At 39.9% G+C, this 19,864-nt stretch overlaps 1 protein-coding gene across 7 annotated transcripts; it reads right to left on the minus strand.

The window, feature by feature from the left end:
• Positions 1–9,089: 9,089 nt before the first annotated feature.
• On the minus strand, positions 9,090–13,801 carry LOC149183106 (putative protein phosphatase 2C 14). 7 transcript variants are annotated; one of them, XM_089417042.1, is made up of 6 exons: positions 13,677–13,692; positions 13,166–13,366; positions 11,954–12,127; positions 11,479–11,649; positions 11,210–11,389; positions 9,090–10,168 (listed from the first exon to the last, which is right to left on the minus strand). In XM_089417042.1, exons 2-6 carry the CDS (start codon positions 13,262–13,264, stop codon positions 9,785–9,787), a joined length of 1,008 nt encoding a protein of 335 aa, XP_089273168.1. In that variant the 5' UTR covers positions 13,265–13,366; positions 13,677–13,692; the 3' UTR covers positions 9,090–9,784. The 7 variants fall into 7 exon arrangements, with proteins under 7 accessions (XP_089273168.1, XP_089273170.1, XP_089273174.1 ...); XM_089417044.1 differs by lacking the exon at positions 13,677–13,692 and adding an exon at positions 12,783–12,909 and having other exon boundaries at positions 13,166–13,181; XM_089417048.1 differs by lacking the exon at positions 13,166–13,366 and having other exon boundaries at positions 13,677–13,801.
• Between the last annotated feature and the right edge of the window lie 6,063 nt (positions 13,802–19,864).

Consider the following 19,864-nt stretch of genomic DNA (forward strand, 5'->3'; position numbering starts at 1 on the left):
TCTAGGCAATTCAATGTACCATTTTTCTGCTGGACCCGTTAACGTCCTCTGAAAAAGGCGAAGTCTTATCGAATCATCGTTTAGGGTGTTTGACAAACACCATAGATGAAATGTCATGACGTGATTCGATGGATCTTCACCCGGATTTCCATTAAATTTAGGAATGTCTGATGGAAGTTTATGCGGAATCGCTGGCCACCAAGGGGCGTAAGCAATTGGATCGTTTGTTAACCGATTTAAATCAGGTAACTCTAAAGTTGCCACGAATGGTAACTGCTGATTCAGATTAGGTGAAGCATACCCAGGGTAAGATGGGATTGCCTGAGCGGTTGGTCTTTGCATGCCAGTATAATGCATTTGATGCTGGTATGACTGATAAGGTTGGTGGACATGACCATTGTAAAATGGTTGATTTTGACCATTTTGAATGTATGGCTATCCACTGTTCGCAAAGATTTGCTGCTCAGAACCTTGGTATACTTGTTCGAATTGTGGTTGTTGGTATTGCACCAGCCATGGTTGTGAAGCCATGTGCTCTTGCGCTATACTAATCGTTGGACCAAGGTGTGGGGTAATTGTACCCGTTTGGACCTGTGCCGCCCCACTAGTTGGCAATTGTGGTTGAGTTGCAGGGTCAAGGGGCTATTGCATTACAACCTGAGAAACCTGAGTTTGGCATACAACAGGCAGCGTTTGAACTTGCGACACCGTCACAATAGCTGGTGTAGTCGGGATATTCGACATAGGTACACATTGTTGCATCGAATACACAACTCTTGGTTGTTGAGGTAGTATAGGTACCCAACCACTTGAGGTAATTCCAGCATAACCTGAATGTTGTTGTGAACTCTCGTATGGATATCCTCCCTGAGGGGATAATGAAAGGGCATACTGCCCCCCATAAGGTGGTAATCCAGAACTCAAGGGAATTGTTTGCCCTTGGGGACTGGACTGCCCAAATTGACCTCCAAACGGATCAATTTGTTGAGGCTCAACATAAGAGTTTCTAGATATTATTCCGGATGAACAAACAGGAACGGACCAGACTGTCGAAATAGCCCCTGGGTGGGCTCCTTCTAGCGGTTGAGAGCTAGTCGGGACAGATGGTATGCCGGCGAACATTGTCGGAGTGACAGCAGGAAGTTCTGTCGTCGCTGTGTCAAAAGACACAGTCCTAGATGTTGACGGTTGTTCAGACATTTGTAGTCTATCCAAAAGATTACCTAGCGATTCTACAGGAGCTTCCGCTGGTGGTAGATTAACTTCTGATGAAGAAGGATATAGAGTGATCCCGACTCCAAAGTGCGTTGGAGTACTTGTTTGAGGATCTTCTACAATTTCTTCAATTGCAGTCAGACCAGGTGGAAGGGGAAGACCGTCAGGTCCATAAAATATTTCTGGTGCCGAAGAAGGTGTGGAATCGACAGCGACAGATGTTTGAAGAGCAAGACTCTATGAACCGGTTGTAGATGGAACTGGTTCAGAAACACAACTGTTTACTCTCAGACTAGGATCAGTATCACTGTCCCTCTGTGGCTGTTGAACTTCTTTTGTAGAGGCAGGGATTCCAGAAATGTTTGGAGTAACCGGAGTCTCTGATGTCGTTGGAACACTTGTTCTAACTTTAATAGGAGATTTGGAACCGGTTAAACGAGTTCGCTTTGTCCGTACTGGTTTCGATTCCGGAGACAAAGACGGTTGACTCGTAAGCCTCTGCGAACGATGGGGTTTCAATTGACTTTCCTCCACGATTGCAGATTACTCGATCAACTAAAATAAAAAGGGGAAGTATGTTTCTGAATTAAATGAATTTTAGATTCTTTTGACACAACTTGTTTTTTCAGTTTTTAAGAGTCGAGAAAAAACAAAAGATGACTCTAGTCTCCTTCGATTTTTAATGAGCCTGAAGTGACAAGTGCTCATATGGACCTTTTCCGTTAAGGAGTTTGAAAAGGAACGAAAGGGACTGCTCTGGAGATCCAGGTAGAGGGAGTACCAAACCAATCGCAAAACTGCAGAATACTTTTTACGGTACGGCAATCAATCTTCCCGAATGCTGTGTTCGATGCATTGCGATCAGTAGGGCGGCCGACACGGCTTCCTATGGATAAAAGGTTTTAAGCCTATAGGGGTCTCCCAATATATACTCGATGGTACGTGGGAGCACAAGTCCGTACTGGCACTTATCGTCTCAAAGTGGAGGAATCACCCAACCATCAGTGAGGACAACAGTTACCAGGCTTTACGACGCCGGAATACGTCTCTAGCCTAGACCTCTAAATGTTGTGCGTTAAGTTCCAAAGCGTTGTTAAGTTCATTGGATTTATTTTAAGTTGATCTTTCTTATGAAGTTTGCCTTTTGGGTTCACCACGAGATGTAGATGTAATTCCTAAAATGCAATCTAAAGATGATAAGCAAACTTTTATCTCTTTTCAGCAATGAAAATCCTAGCTACAAGGGGAAAAGAAAGACACAATCTTTTCACAAAGAGCAAAGAGCACACTGTAAATGCACTTTCCTAAGTCAAGCCAAACAGACTGTCAATATGCAAATGCACATGTGCATGTATTTGTTTTTCACTTTCTTTATAAAGATGCCTAAAAAGAAAGTTGATGTACAAATCTGAATTTGCTTTCAAGTGACAAACACAAACAAGCTTCTTTTCAAAATCAAAAGGTAGAGATGATTACGACACTTTATGATTTTGAAATAAATACTCGTTTCGACACTAGAAAGTCACAAATTCAAACCAAAGGCAAAAGTAAAAGCATAATCGACTGTCAACAGAAAATAAAGTTTCTCCTATGATCAAAATCGACACTTGCGACAGATCTAAATCAAAGGACGACAGTATGACTATTCTACTTCTTGCAATGGAAAACTGTAAATGACGCCACAAACACACAAAAACATCTACAGTATTTTTGTACAAAGGAGGCGGAATTACGGCAAAGAAAAGGGGTTTTTAAACAGACACATACACTGATCACAGGCTGCAAAAAACAGAGACAAAACTGGAAAGAATGAAGCAAAGAACCTCAGCTGCACAAGGCAAGGCTGATCAGCGCACCTGTTACACAGAGGAATTGGATTGCAGCGCAGTTTGCCCTCTCGGGAACTACGTTGAAATGCAGAAACTCTTCACAATGCCTGCACTGGGGCAGAAATGAGAATTCTATCCGGGTTCTGGGTCACGGTTTGAAGTTTAATCTATGGTTTTTGGCTCAGTTAAAGCAATCAGTAATGCACAATCAGAGGGTAGATTTAAAGAAGGTCTAAGAGCTATCACAAAGGGCAATCAGATCATTTGTGAATCAGTTGTTCAAGTCATAAACAGATCCAGTGAATGGATTGAAGTAGCAGATGTCTACTTTGCATTTGTTAATGGCAAATGCAGTTCGACTGCTACTTCTAAGTTTATGAAATAAACAACAAGAGAAACAAAAACAAACTAACTAGACACGATCCTCAGTGGAATCGCCATTTTGTTAACGGGAAAAGTGTCTATTCAGAACGACCATATCCCACTAAGGTGTGACAGTGACCTTAGAAACAAACAGAGAAAACTACTTTTGTATTCTTCTTTATGAACTATAAACAAAGAGGAATAGGATGAACCAACCTGTGTCTTCCGCTAGTCCTTTGATCCAATCTCTCTCTTCTTTGACAGCTTCCAGCTACCTGCTTCCTTACTTGCCCAGCTTCACCAAGTTCCTGTAAGATCACAGAAGAAGAAAACTACACAAAGACATGGGTTTATATTCATAAAAAGCTTAGGATCAGATTTAAGCTAAACATACAAATGTAACAAACATCAATGATACACAAGCATGTAGGAGAAACTCAAATAGTTTTATTGATATAATTCAAGGACAAATTAAATTGGAATATTCTTGTTGCCACATTTCAACACTCCCTCTCAATAAGAAAGGTATTATATGCCACTCCGATCTTGTCTCTATGGAACTCAAATTTACACTTTGACAATGCCTTTGTCAAAATGTCAGCATATTTCTCCTCTATCGAAATATACTGAAGCAACATGATCCTCTCGATCTGTGAAAAGCCACGGGCAACAAATCTTGCCTTATGATTCTCCACACTAACATCAACAGCTTGGTTTACCTTGTAAACCCAATACCAACTCACAACTGACTTGTTATCTGGTCTAGGAACCACGTCCAAAACATTGTTACGAACTATAGAGTCATACTCCTCCACCATAGCATCAACCCAAATCAGCTGCTGAATTGCTTCCTCAAAGGAAGATGGCTCAGTCTCAACACATTCCCCAACAAGGGCCATGTATCTAGTGTACCTCTCAGGTTACCTCCTCAGTTTGTGCTGAGAATATGGTTCTCCCACATTCTCTCTCACATCCTGCAACAATCTGTCAGCTTCTCTTGTGCGCTTATGTCTATCTCTGGAAGAATCTTGTTGAGTGGATATCTCCACTCTTGGAACCTCTACATGTAGCTGCTCTGCATCAGTCTGAGGCTCCTCCTCCTTAGGAACCAACAGTTCCTCCACAGCCTATAGTTTGAGCTCCCTCTCAAGGGAAACTCACATGGCCTTCTGCTCATCAAACTTGAGATCTCTGTGAACCACTATCCTCTGACTGGTAGGCAAGTACACCCGATAGTTGTGAGGTGTATCAGTGTACCCCACAAGTATCCCCAACTCTGCTATTGGCTCAAGCTTCTTCCGTGCATCCTTTGTCACATGGAAATATATCGATGAGCCAAAGATCCTGAAGTGACCCACATCTGGTATCTTACCGAAGAAAGATTCCTCTGGTGTCTTCATCCCAAGTATGCGATGCGGGCTTCTATTCTGCAAATAGACTGCTGTGTTACATGCCTCAGCCCACAAGTGAAGTGGTGGGCCTTGGTCATGCAGTATCGCCCGTGCTACCCCTACAATAGTTCTATTCTTCCTCTCGGCCACCCCATTTTGTTGTGGGTTATGAGGTGTCGTCAACTCTCGTTTAATTCCTTCGGCTGCATAGAAGTCTTGAAACTCTTGAGAGACATATTCTCCACCATGGTCACTTCTCAAGGCCTTGATCTTCTTCCCTGACTCTTTCTTGACCAAAGCTTTGAACTCACAAAACTTTGTGAAGGTTTGGTCCTTCTTCTGCATGAAATAAATCCAGCGTTTACGAGAATAGTCGTCAATGAAAATCACATAATACCTTTTCTTCACTGTGCATGCCATCGAGAATGGTCCACACACATCAATATGAACTCTCTCTAAGATAGCCTCTGCTCGATTGTCTCGATCATGAAAGAAATACCTGGTGTACTTTCCCAAGGTACAACCTTTGCATGTGTCAACTTGCTCAAGTTTACCTTTGGGAAGTCCTGTAGGTATCTGTTGCATTATCTTCAAAGCCCCATGATGAAAATGGCCCAATCGCCTGTGCCACAACTCATCAATGTCTTGGCTTTGCACCAATTCTTCTTTCGTACTCAATGCTATATAATCATCTACCTCTAGTTTATAGAGATTCTTCACCCGAATCCCTATCCTCTTGGTCTGAACCATGGCTATGTGTCTTAGGAACACCTTTCCTTTACTGAAGACAACATCATAGCCTTTTTCCTCCAATATCATGATCGATACCAAGTTCTTCTTTAGTCCAGGCACATACTTCACATTTGTCAAGGTGATAGGAGCTCCATACTCCCTCTGAAAAGCAACCGTGCCCACTCCTGAAACACTATACCTTTCGTTGTCACCCATGTCTATGTGCATCTTGAGGTCTTTCTCCTCCAAGGTACTGAATAAACTTTTATCACCGGTCATGTGGAATGAGGCTCCACTGTCAAGATACCAGACACAACCCATCATCGATGACACCATGCATGCAATGAGGGTAAAGTCCATTTCGAACTAAGAGGCTAATGCCTTACCTTCCGATCCTACCGAGGATCCCTTCTTAGACTTCTTCGATGTTCAATTAGTCGCATAATGTCCCATCTTGTGACAATTAAAGCATCTTACTTTAGACATGTCACCCTTCTTCCCTCCATGAGAAGAATTCGATTTTGAATAGGAAGCCTTCCCCTTCCCTTTCCTTGCCTTACTTTCTAAGGCTAGATTTTCTTCATCATCATTCTTGGATGAAGAACCATCTCGTGTGCTCCTCATGATCTCCTCCTGCATAAGATCTGACCATAGTCGTTCCCAATATCGTAGTTTCTCCCTTCCATTCACAGAGTCCTGGTAGCTATTCCAACTCTTTGGAAGGCCAAGGAGAGCGAGGCTCACCATATCATCATCGAAAATAGTTATTCCCACACTGCCAAGCTCATCTCTGCAGGTGGTGAGCTTGTTTAGATATGTGGAAATAGTATCGCCCTTCTCCATCTTAATTCTTTGAAGCTTATCCTTGAGTGCCAATTTCCTCTAGTCGCTAAGGTTCTAGTAGAGGTCCTTCAATGTCTTCCACATTGAAAATGGAGTATCCTTCCAATGGAGACTTGAGAAAATATGGTCTCGAACTCCCTTAAGGATGATCCATCTTGCCTTCACCGAACACTTCTTCCACTCAGCCAACTCTTGTGCATTAGTTGAAGCTAGCTTTGGGATTTATTGATCAATGAATTCCTTCAATCCATTGTCTTCTAATACAACCTCAATTCTATCTTTCCATGCTATGTAATTCGAGCTACCTTCCAAGGCATACTCAAGCCTCAAGCCATAGAATGCCATTGGCCAACCTTGAAGTATGATATGAATTCGATTTTCACTTGCAACCCCGAACTTCAAACTTCGAATTCTCTTCTCACTATACTGTTCACAGCTCTGATACCATGTAGAACAATTTCTACCAATCCAACTTTGATACCATGTATAAAATCTGTTGTAGGTTAACCTGATAATGCAATATAGATCAAAGCATAATATTATAACCTACTTCTACTATCAATTTGTGGAAGCTTAAAGATTGAGCTGAACAATATAACCAGAAGAAGAAGAATTAATGCACAATACACATGAAAATACTTTGGGGAAAACCCAAGCTAAAAACCCCACTATCTGTATTATCATACAAGGTGGAAATACATAAGAATTATACAAAGCCTTAGCTCTCACAGCTAGCTAGCTCTCAATACAATCCTCACAGATGCTCACAGGAAATCTTGCCTTCTCTCAAGCCTTCCTCTCTACCCTCCATGCTCCTATTTCCTTGCGCTGTTTCTCCTTGTGGATGATCTCCTGTTACCAAGTGTAACAGTACTCTCACGCACTGTTAGAACTGCGTAATTCTTAAGGAATGATTCCTTATGCATGCATGAGTTTTATTTATAAGAAAACAAATGCAAATGATAGTACATTGTCCTTCACTTTAATCTCAACTGGGTCTTTCTCAGAATAGACATGCATGAGTTTCTGATGAGGGAATCTTTAGTTAACTGGAGTAGCACTAGTTGAGTGCATGCATGCATCAATTGACTGTTAACTCACTATTAATTCCTCAAACATTTTGAAACTAATTTAACTAGACTTAACTCAGTAAACTGAGTTAACTAATTACAACTCAAATATAACTCAATCTTATCTCCTTAATTTAAGGGAAAACTCTTCCATGACTTCAGAAAGACTTCTAAATTGAACTTCTCAAACTAATTAATTCCTTGTGAATTAATTAATTATTTCGAAGTAGCTGTTAAGATTAAATTCGATTTTAATTCACAATTTCGTTCAAGAACAAATTAAATTGGAATATTCTTGTTGCCACATTTCAACATTCCTGATCATTCACCTATTTTAGCGGAACTGCCCCTGTCCACCGTGTTAAATAGTCCATAGTGGTTAGACTAGCAATTGTCCCAAAAGTACAAAGAGAGGCCGATAGGATTATTAAATTAGAGTTGTTGAATTTCTCTATAGTAAATATTAGTGGATCTAAGTTAAGTTTATAACAAACAAACATTCTTTCACGATGTAAATTTGATAAGAATATTCCAAGTAGACGACTAAATTTTTTCTCTCATATATTAATAAAATGATTAAACAAATAAAATGACAACAAATTTTGAAAGAGTTTTACTTTTTAAGTTTTATAGGTTAAAGTTTTATGAAAATTTATTTATTTATTAAAATATTTAAAAAATTATAGTTTTTATTAATTAAATAAAATTATAACAATATTTAACATATAAATACTTATTACTTTTATAATTACAAATTAATAAATTTATGAATATAAATTAATATATTTATTATTTTTAATTTAAAATGAATTTAATAATTCTGGATCTCTCAAATACTGAAAAGGATCAGATCTCTATATACAAATTTTTCTTCAAATTTTACACTCAAAAAAAAAATTACGCTGAAATTTGATCCCTCCCAACAATTAATAAATCTCAAATTAAAATTAATGTCACGTTAAAATTAAAATTAATCTCAAATTAAAATTAATAAATCTCAAATTAAAATAAATCTAACGTAATTATAATAAACTTAACATTTTAATCATTTTTACCAATAAAATCTCAGACACTGCTTCAAATATTAATATAGAAAAAATCTAAACTAATTATAATAAAATTAACATTTTAATGACTTTTACCAACAAAATATCAAACACTACTTCAAATATTAATATAGTCCATACGCTTTAGCACCCTCCCAATTATTGGTAAAAGTCAAATGCAGAAAATTAGTGAGTTATTGGACCGTTTCACAAACGGCTATATTACTTATAAAGGGTCTCATGCACCCATCAATATTGTATGCTAAATTAACGCTTAACGGGTGGGTGACTCGTTACACCAGTCGCTTTGTCCCATCTACAGAGCAGTACCTGATATTTCCAATGTTATGCACAGAGTATTGTCTCTGACATGTTCACAAACTACAGTTTTTTTATCATAGTGCAAATGAACAGTTGTGTAAGGCCTTAACAGTTGTGTAAGGCCTTAGCCTCATTGTACTTTTGCAGTGTTTATTAGTCCCTCATTGCATTTTGTATGGCTGCCATTGTCAGCTCCCCTGTATTGGGTTCCTGCAGATCCCCTTCACTGCAGTGAAGTGGAATCAGGAAAAGAGATGCATGCAGGGTCACCAGTGATGATATCTCCATTGAGCAATGTTACAGTTTCTCCAAGCCTGTCTCAGGCAGCAAGTTCAGGAGAATCTGGGCTTGAGCAGTGCCAACCATGGTCTTTCACCTTCAAGGAGCTCTATACTGACATCTCGGCTTCGTTCTAATCGTGATGAGGATCACCCACCAATGCTTCAGTGCTTCAGTGTTAGATATATTTATAACTTCTTGTTAGAACAAAACAGTCAATTGAATTAGCTCTCCTATATACAAAACTCATGGTGTATCCAACCATGACAACCTATTAAAAACATCCAACGAATTACACAAATCTAAGAATGGGAATTTTATTATCATACATCAAATGTGCCAACACTGGTCCCTTTGTTTCTTATTTTTTCCTGTTATTCTCAATTTCTTTTTCCTCTTACCGCCTGACTTTGAACCAGTCCAACCTGTTGGATTTGTAATAACAATATGACTAGTGAATCAGCTTCAGGGATGGAATAGAGGGCCAATATAGTTAAAAAATTTGCAAAATCTTCCAGATCTTTTGTTGAAAGTGTGAAGATGGGTGGGGTTGTGTGAGAACCGTCAAATTTGACAAATGGTTTTGTTTTGAAATTCCAACCATGATCAGCTTAGCAGAGGGTCTTTGACATGGGGGTATGTGCAAGATGGTGTTGAAAATGGTGCATTAAGCGAACATTTGGGCTCCTCTTACATCAGCCACTTGGGCAGAAATGCCTGAGGTCAACAATCATTACACTAATGTCATCTCGTGTGCCTCTAGCTGCAGAAAGCTCCACAAGCTCTTTGCATGCTGCCATGGGACGTCGCAAAGGCATGTACTGCAACCCGGGGCTTTTTGTATTCTCTTTGAAATATTTGTCATAGCATCCCATAGTGTTAAAGTTGCCATCCCATAGACTCCTGACTTTCATGACCTTAGGTACGTCTCCCAAAGAAATTTTCCTTGCCTTAGGTGGTGGGCTAGCATCTTCATTCCATGCTTCTCCTCCTTCGAAAAGTTCAGGAGGACTAATAGCTCCTTGCTTTTTTTCTGTGCAAACAGTCCTGACAATGTCTACTGCCTCCTGATTAGTGACCTGATAGAAGTATTAGGGGAAACAGAATCAGCTGATTGAAACAGTCATGCTTACAATTTAGATGAAGAAATACATTTAAAAAGTTCACTGTTTATGAAAGTACAGAATTCAGAGGAAAAAAAATACTTTTTTGTGAAGTGCTCAAGTCCACTACAGAATTCAGGGGAAGAAGATACAAGGGACTCCATATTGCGAGTATGTGAAGATAAAATTAACGTGTAAACACAATCCATGAGCTTAGATGATGAACAAACATTACTAAAAGAGAAAGCACGGAAACAGGCAGGATACTTTCCTACAGTGCCCTGATTATGCAAATATACAGAATTAATGGAGAAATGTGTCAGTTCTAACAAATTTGTTGGTTTGAGCTGGTGAAACTCAGGGTTCAAAGATAGCTTCGTGCTTACTGGGAACGCATGTTCCCATCAAGATCTTAGATGGAGAATGTGCAATACTAGGTGCCCTGCCTAAGAAGTACAAAAGGCAGCTAGAGTTCATAGACAATTAATGGAGAAACGTGTCAGTTCTGACACAACATTGTTTTGGTTTTGAGCTGGTGAAGACTCAGGGTTTCAAAGGTAGCTCATGTTACTGGGAACCCATGTTCCCATCAAGATTTAGATGAATAATGTGCATTACTAAAGTGCCCTGCCTACGAAGAACAAAATTCAGCTAAAATTCACACAGAATTAATGGAGAAATGTGTCAGTTCTGATACAATTTTTTTTGGTTTTTTGGTGGCGCAACTCTGTTCAAAGGAATCCATGCTTACTAGGAAGTTGGGAAACCACGTTCCCTCCAAGTGCCAGTTTTGAAAAAGCTCCATGAGCTCCTATTTCTAAATTGGTCCCTTTTGAATGTATGCAAAATCAAAATTACAGAGAGTCTGTTCTGAAAAATCCACTTGCAGTGTTTGACAATTTTGTTTCTTCATAGAAAATTCATAAGAGTGCAAACTTTGAGGCCGGATTAACAAGCTTTCATGTGCCTTGAAATTGAAACATAAGTGTGAAAGCAATTTGAAAAACTTAAGCATACCTTCTCCCAAAGTCCATCAGATGCCATTATTAAAAATTCAGAGTCAGATGTAATGGGCAGCTTTCTAATCTCCGGTTCTGCTGATATCCACCGTTTCAAGTGTATATCTCCTATACTTCTCGACACAGCTAAGGTTCCCTGTACTCGCCAAGCTCCCCCGTGAATATCCACGTAACCACCCTGCCACAGCCCCAAAAGTATATTAGTAAACCCGTTAAAGAATGGACGAATAGATTAATGATGCGTCTAGCATTTGGTTGAGTCATAACCAGATTTTCAATCCTCTCCCTCTCTTCCTGCCTTCCAGGTCTATGATCACAGGTAATTGATTCAGCGTTACCATTCCTGCTGAGAACTGCCCGGCAGTCACCCGCATTGGCCACAACTAAGCAACCATTTTTTATCAAGGCAGTCACACAACAAGCCCCACTGCTTACACCCTGTGTCAAATAACTCAGTCAGATTCAATTCATAACAAGAAACTCATGGCTTCCAAAATTGCAAGCCTGAGGATTTTGTTAAGTCAACGAGATTCAATCCTAAAAAATCAGTTTTTCCTATTTAGGCCTAAGAAATTTCCTTGCCCAACTTGTCAAGCAATGAAATAAACATAAAGAATCATTAAAAAAAATGTCAGCATATTTAATGCATCAAATGGTTAGAATACCAAATTGTCCACCAATCAAATAAGCTTTAAACAAGAACCCATACTACACTCAAATATTGCAACCTCTATGACTTTACCTGCTCCAAAAATTCTTTATCTGTTTCCAAGTACCCAGCTTTAACTGCCTGCTCTATCTCACAATCTTCTTTTTCTGACTTGAGCATCAAATCCACAATCTTTTGTCCAAGTTTCTCAGCAACAAAATCAGCAGCTCTACGACCTCCGTGTCCGGCATACACACCAAAGAAAGCCTGAAAAACCCAACATTACCCCAAAATAGAAACCATTTAGGTTCGTCTCAAAACAGTTAAAAGCCAATCTGCAATATCTTTGATTGTGAATGGTCGACCTGCAAATGTGGTTCTATCTATCTAATCCAAGGTAGAACTGATGGTTTGTTGAGAACTTGAGAACTGAGGCAGGTTAAATAAAGTAACTGGATAGCAGGTTAAATAAAGTAACTGGATAGTCTTTTAGGAAAATAAAAGAAAATTTATAGGTGCTTTTCTGTAGGATGCTCTTCTGTTATTGCAGGACATGAATCAGAGCTGCATAGATAAATTTGCAAAGAACACTTTTAAGTAAGAGAGTAAGTAAGATCCATTACAAAAATAATTTAGAGCCGCATCAAGTCAATGCTTGGAAAAGTATCCAAGTTTGGTTTGCAGAAATTTTTAATCCACTGGGATTGCTGGGACTAAATAGGAGCCTAAATGTCAGATCTGCATTCATGCATTTCAACCATGAGTCTCGCCAGTTCAAAATGATGAGAATGGCAGATCTCCTTAGGTGAATATGCAGGTATGCTTCCGCCAAACACAGAAAAAAAGTAATGTAAAGAATTCTCAGGTCATTGGGATCACCAAGGCTAAATAGAGGACTTCTAATCATTGGCATTATCCTCACCATTATGATGCCCGTGTTACATAGCATAGCATGAGTAGGCCTCCCAAGTCACCGAGAGAACATGAAAACTTGTTGAATCTGAGCCCTGAGTCAAAATCAGAATCCAACCAAACTGGAATGTGGGAACCTAATAAGTTCAGAGTGTACATTTGACATATAAGTCTCACCAGGCATCCATTCATCAGATACATAAGAAAAAATATTTGTGTGCGATTTGAAGAAATTTCGGGTCATTAGGATCAGCAGGGCTAAATAGAGGACTTTTAGCAGCTGGCATGGAATGACCATGCCCTTGTAAGTTGTTATGACCATGCGTACCTCTCACTTACAGATTAATGTAAATGGCAACAACAGCCATAATAAACATATTTCAATGTTATTACCCAAGGATCATAGGCTTCGTGAACAACAAGATCCAGAGCGGCATCTGTAAACCCTAAAGCAACACCTCTCTCTGCAGGACGAATTGCTACATCTTTCATCTGTAGTCTAGCAACTTTCTTGAGCTCATCATGAGAAAGAGGATCAAATACAACTATCTCATCAAGTCTATTCAATAACTCTGGCCTGAAATGTCTTCTAACCTACAACAATATTCAAAGGCATGTCAAAGCACCGCAGCCAACTTCGTGATAAAATTATATGAAAAAGATGCATACACAGAGTCCAGGAATGCGTGTACAGCCTTCAGCAATTTTCCCAAGGCAAAATTTCTCAAGCCGGTTCGCGAACCGAAGCTTCTTAAATTTCACAGAGTAAAAAGCGGTGCCAAATATTCTTTACAGTGCCTTCAAGAGACCGGAACCAGCTGTCGCTTCAAACACATACTGAACTTCAAAATCTCGAAAATGTTAACAGAAAACCTACCAAATTCTCAGCCATAAAGCAAATTACCTTTCAGACAAAGCCGAAATTTCTAGTTGTGAAAGAATTCAGCAAAGAAGACTTCAAAGGAAACGCCTTTCTGCACTTTATTTAAAGCTTCAATGTACCGGCAATTAAAGAAAGCAGTCCATCCTGCGGGAACCGCCCACATTGAACCCCGGCCGCAACCTGCAAGAAACCCATCGACACGTTTAAATCTTTAACCATTATCGTTATCAATAAACAGACAAAATAATAACTAAAGCAGCTCCCGCGGTACGAAGAGCATTCGACCTCACAAATCAAAACGATAGCTCTACCTCAGAAATTAAACCGACAGCTCAACTTCTGATTGATCTTTTGCAGAATTTAGAAAAAGAAAATGCCAAACCGACAAAGAAACTTGCATTTTCTGCCGCCAAAGCGAAAGAATTGTACGAGGAGCAGACCTGACAGAAAATAAAACCAAAAATCAAGCCCTGCGAGCTGCAGAGCGACGACGGCCTCAATTCCGCGGAATTCACCGGTAAATCCAGCGGTTTATCCGCACACCGTAAAACGGAGGAGCAAAAACAGAGCCAGCTATACTGTAAGTCTGCACATTATCTCTTTGCCTCCGCTGAAGGTAGCCATCCAAATGGTTTATCAATTAATTCTGTAATGTTCCAGATGTGCCATATCCCTTTCCACTGTCCACCGCCGCCCACTCCCAACGAAAACATCGGAAAAATTACGGGAATTCATGCTGCTTATGCGAACGAAGCCGTTGCAGAGGGAATTGAAACGATGGAGCGAGAAGAGGCGATCGACCAGGTGTCAGCGTGAGAATCAAGCGTGAACAAACACTAAGCAAATTGCCCAGTCCGCCAGGTGTCAGCGTGAGAGTCAAAAGGACGACGAAAGTCCCTTTCAAAGGAAGGCCTATCGGCCTAAATATAGTGGTGTTTCTTTGACGAGTGTGGGAAAATTTCCCCAATGATGTCCAAGAACCATTGTTTAAAAGGTTCTTCCACTACATCGGGATGTAGCGGGGTTGCTGACTTTTGATTTCTTCCAGCACGCCTTTGATAGATCAGACACTTGCGGGCATGGGAATGAGCATCTTTGAATAATGCAGGACAATAAAATTTGGCCTGCATAACCTTATGTGTTGTAGTTTTTACTCTAAATTGTCCCACAACTGGTCCGTCATGGAGATCACACAATACCTTTTCTGAATCATGTGCCTCCAAACACCTAAGAAATACTCCATTGTGGTGCTTTCTGAACAACACCCCATGCACCAACTAATATGATAATTCTTTAAGTCAGAGTGCCCTCTTCTTCCCTGTGGAAAAGTGAGAGGGCACTATGCCATGCTTGAGGTATTGACGCACATCTATGTACCAAAAGTTTATGTATGTAGTGGGGGAGGCTTGCTCAACATTATACATTTCAATATCTTGCTCCCATCTTGCGATCTCTTCTTCTTCCTCTTTTGCGTTTACTACTTCTGCTGCTAATTGGAAAAGACCATGACCCTTGATTGTGTGAACTAGATTGATGTCTAGATCATACTATTGTAACCCAGTCATCCAGTTCACACTCCTTTCACCCAAATCTTGCTGAACAAGCAATGAGTTGACTATTGGGTGTGGAACAAAGATAATACAATGGTTCTTTAATAGGTAGGGTCTGTAAAGATTTACCGCCTTGTACACTGCACAAGCCTATTTTTCCCTGGTGGGGTAATTAAGCTCTTCTCCTTGCAGACTTGTGCTCATGAAGGAGATAGGTCATTCATTGTTCAACTCATCCTTCTGAGTAAGTACAACAACAAGAGAGGTATCAGAAGAAAAAGTGTAGAATAAGAAATATTTACCAAAGTCTGGGTTGTACAATGCAGGTGGTTCTACTATAGCCTGTTTGATATGAGTAAACTCGTCCTTGTCCCTTTTATCCGATTTGTAAACTACATCATTCTTCACCATATCCTATATTGGTTTGACAATCTCAGCATAGTCGGATATGAACCTATGGACGAAGTTCATCTTCCCCAAGAAAGACTGCATGGCTTTCTTATTCATTGGGAGGGGACTCTACGTGATAGTCCTGACCCTGTCTCGTTCTACCTTGATTCCACTTTTAGTAGTGATGTGACCCAAGAAATTACCCTCGGAAGCTGAAAATATACTCTTCTTTGGATTCAAGAATATCCCGTACTTGCAGCATCGCTCAAAAATCTTCTTCAAATGGCATAGGTGGTCTGACCTTTGTTTGGAGAATACTGTTACATTGTTGAGATCGACCATTATAATTTTTCCAATGATTTTGTGAAAGGCGATGCCATTTCACATTGGAATGTTGCTCTAACATTGATTAGCCCAAATGGCATTCGTCGAAACGCAAACATGCCCCACTTATTTCGAAATGTAGTTTTTACTCTGTCAGGCTCTACCACAAGAACCTGGTTATATCCTGAATATCTGTTAAGAAAATAAAATCTTTCAGACCCTGATACTGTTTTCAATATTTGCTCCATGGATGGCATGAGGTAGTTATCCTTGTCCAAGGCGTGGTTGAGATTCCAAAAATCTACACACATGCAAATCTCCATAGACTTCTTCCTCATAGGAACCAAATTTGACACCCACGTTGAGTGTCACACTTTGTATATGATCTGAGCATCCACCATTTTTTTCAACTCCTTTTGTATGAGAGGCTCAAGCATTGGATGAAGTTTCCTCAGTTTTTGTTGAAATGTCTTGGCCCCTTTCTTGATTGGTATTACATGCTAGATGATTTGTGTCTCATATATCTTGAGTTCATGCACGTCCACACGAAGACATCATGGTAATGCTTGAATAAGCGTATGAAGGCTTTGTGCTCTGGTGGTGTGAAACAATTACCGAGATTGACATATTTTAGATCCTTCTCAGTTCCCAAGTTGATTTTCTCATGCGATAGGGTGGAACTAAGGGTCTTGGCATTGACGGGTCCCCAGAAGTAGTTATGCAAATCATACAGCCTCTCTAATGATACCACACCCTTGGTTATGAGGTTCCCTTTACTTGCATTGGCTTCATCTTCTAAGTACTTTTCATTCTCGTCCTCATCGATCGATTCATCTTTGAACAGGTCAACATTCGCCACAAAATATAGTATTTGTTGGTCATCATAAAAAAAGTGTAAATTAGTGATATTATCTGGGATGAAAGGTTTATACATAATTTTAATAGAAAATTTGTCCCTTAATGGTGACAACCTAGTAGAATCGTTTGCCAAGGCATCTGCAATTGCATTACGCATTCTTGGTATGGAAATAATATTAAAATCTTGGAAATGTGAGATGAGTTTCCATACCTCTTGTTGATAACTTTTAAGATGAGGTGACACATAATGTATGGTGTTATGTACCTACCACAACACGATTTCTGAGTCACCCACCACTTTTAGGATGGAAACGTTGAGGTCAATGGACTTTTGTAAACCCAAGATGAGTGCTTTGTACTCTATAGAGTTAATTGTGCACTCGAATTCGATCATTTTTTTTCTTTGCAGTGGGTCTATTAAAACACAACCAGCTCTAGAGCTCTCCTGTGTTTTGGATCCATCGAGATACATACTCCACATATCATATTTATAGGGGTTGTTAACTAAACTAGTACTACTACTACTAACTGTAAAAATTTCATTATCACCAGTTCGACAAGGAAGGAGATCCAACTGTGTGTCTGGTGGACTAGGGATGGATTTTCAAGGTAACACCCTAGCTAATTTTCCAGAAAGAAATTGTCGAATAATAATTCTGTGAAAGCCATTGGCTCGTTGTGTTTGTTCAAGGGAGTAATTGTGTGCTTCATGTATATCTCTGATTCTACGTGGATCTGATTGTTCTTGCCCCTGTATGGAATCCAAAGGTGCGACCAGTATGTGGCAAAGTACCCTTGAAGCTTTCTAGACCAGGGTCTTCTTAGTAACACTTTGTATGCTTCCAAAATGTCCACAATCACTATGTTGATACATTAGCGAACGCGTCTGTCAGATGATAAAAAAATGATGACATTTATGAGTTCGCCAATTCCCTATACATGGGTTCTATCCAGCTGATTAGTCTATGCATCTGTGTTTTCCCATTTATCATTGATTTTCATGGCAATGGATAATGGAATGACATTCACCAATGCACCCCAAACTACCAAGAAATTACGTACATTGAAATTGAAAATTTCAAATGTTAACAAGAACGGTGAGCAGAGTGTGTTTGCATCCATTGTGAGTGCATTAAATATAGATGCATGAATATCAGGAGACTTACTAGATCCCTTGTTTAAAGAGGAAAATTACCTGAGAGGTTCGTAAGTGCCTGTAGAAGGATGTCCCCCTATTTCATGATATTTGTGGGTTTGAACATGGATATGTTTGCACGAACCTCTTCATATCAGCCACAATGTTATAATCCACAGTGGGAAGACTGATGGAGGTGTCTGTGAATGGAACTTCATTTGTGGGTTCCAGAGGGATGGTTCTATCCTTAATATTGTCATAAACACTTTCCATTGAGGATACCTTCCCGAACTTGCCCTGAGTGTTCTACATTGAGTTAGACAGTGGATTGTGTTGACACCTAATCGGAAACGGATGGGTGAAGCTGGACAGTCATCTAGAAGATGAACTGATCCGTTTTATGTATGTATAAATAATAGTTGGCTAATGAATAAAATTATCAGTTCTGTCTTGCGCTCATTAATTTCTGGAGTTACCCTGGCCTGACATGGTATCAGAGCTCAGGTCCCAGTCCCTAAAATAGTAGTAACTCCTGTGTTGAGAGCTGCTCTGGCTTGATTCCCTGGCTCTGCCTCTACCTTTGCCTGAATTCGCTGCCCCTCTGACCTGAATTCGCTGCGCGCTCTGACTGCCAGAGACTGCGCCTCTGTCCTGAAGACTGCGCACTATCCAAAATTATGCTGCTGAATGTGCGTTGTTCTCAGTGATTGATATTGAATGCGCATAAGCGTTGATGCGTTTCTAATTGAATGCATCTCCAGACAGAGAGCCGTTACCATGGCCTGAGTCCGAGGTGTTTAAACTGTGTGATTTTTTTTCCAGAATCTTTCGGCTCTGAAATGGTTTACTTGCATTTTGGTGCCGCCTTCAAGTGAAATTTTCTTTCAAATTTTTGGGTTTGAGGGATTTACACTGGGTGCCTACACTGCCATTCCGTCCACTGTACCGGGATACTCGACAATTATATTCCCTCATCCCTTCAGATAGCTTACATGCTGAATGATCAAAGAACTGCCATTTTCGACGCCATAAGGCTGTAGAGCTTCCAATACATGTCTGCCTACTCTGTTGGCGTCGACAGCAGGGAATGAACCTGCGCGGGCGTAGCCCAACAATCCATCTCCGTCTGCGTACTCTGTCTTCCTCTGGAAAAAGATCAGGCGGATTATTTTGAACATATTTTCTCTCTCGGATGATCTTTCGGAGCAGAGAAACGAAGGATTCGGTGTCCATTTCTCCGATGACTGCCATTGTTTCCAGCCTAAATTGAACCTGAGTTTAGTTCTCTGATGAAAATTCTCTGGGTTTGAGGGATTTAAACTTGGTATTGCTGCCATCGCAATTTTTTTATTATTTCAAAAACAATACAGTTGGTCTCTTTCAGAATCGAGCCTATCTGCGGCAATGCCATGGCTATGATTCCACGAGTTCCAGCAGTGAGGTATGGGATGGAGTTGCGGTTTGAGTTGAGCCAATAATATTCACTTTGAATGTTATATGTTCTGTGTTGAATGTCTTTTAAGGTTGTGACCTGGTGCATTTTAAACTGCTACATGAGTTTGAACTGTATGTGACTTCAAAGACTGTGTATGGTGCATTTGAGATTTTGCTGTCAGTGGCCTTTGAAATTGCGGGAATTGAAATAATAATACAGTGAAGTGAACTGATACAGTGAAGTGATCCTTGCGCTTTTTTTTTATTGCATTGATATATATTGTAGCAGTGATATATGAGCGCCCTCTTTTTTCAAAACATAATATTGTAGCAGTGATATATGAGATATCTTGAGCACCCTCTTTTTCAAAACATTGTAGCAGTGATATATGTTGAAGAGATACCTTGAGCGCCCTCCTTTTTTCTCAAAACAAAATATTGTGGAAGTGATATAAAGAAATGGTGATATAAGAAATGCTGATGATATGCTGATGAAATGTTAGAAGAAAAATAAAATG

This window comes from Pinus tabuliformis, chromosome 3_2, assembly GCF_031772625.1.
Source record: "Pinus tabuliformis cultivar Carrire ecotype Pingquan chromosome 3_2, CPIR1, whole genome shotgun sequence".
Lineage (NCBI taxonomy): Eukaryota > Viridiplantae > Streptophyta > Pinopsida > Pinales > Pinaceae > Pinus > Pinus tabuliformis.

Bases quoted from the DNA above. Each gene is read 5' to 3' on its own strand.
- LOC149183106 (XM_089417042.1), bottom strand. From the start codon at position 13,264: ATGAAAGATGTAGCAATTCGTCCTGCAGAGAGAGGTGTTGCTTTAGGG. The intron at 12,128-13,165 runs GTAATAACATTG...TGGGTTTTTCAG, and splicing joins ACGAAGCCTATGATCCTTGG to GCTTTCTTTGGTGTGTATGC. The intron at 11,390-11,478 runs GTTATGACTCAA...GGGCTGTGGCAG, and splicing joins GGGAGAGGATTGAAAATCTG to GGTGGTTACGTGGATATTCA.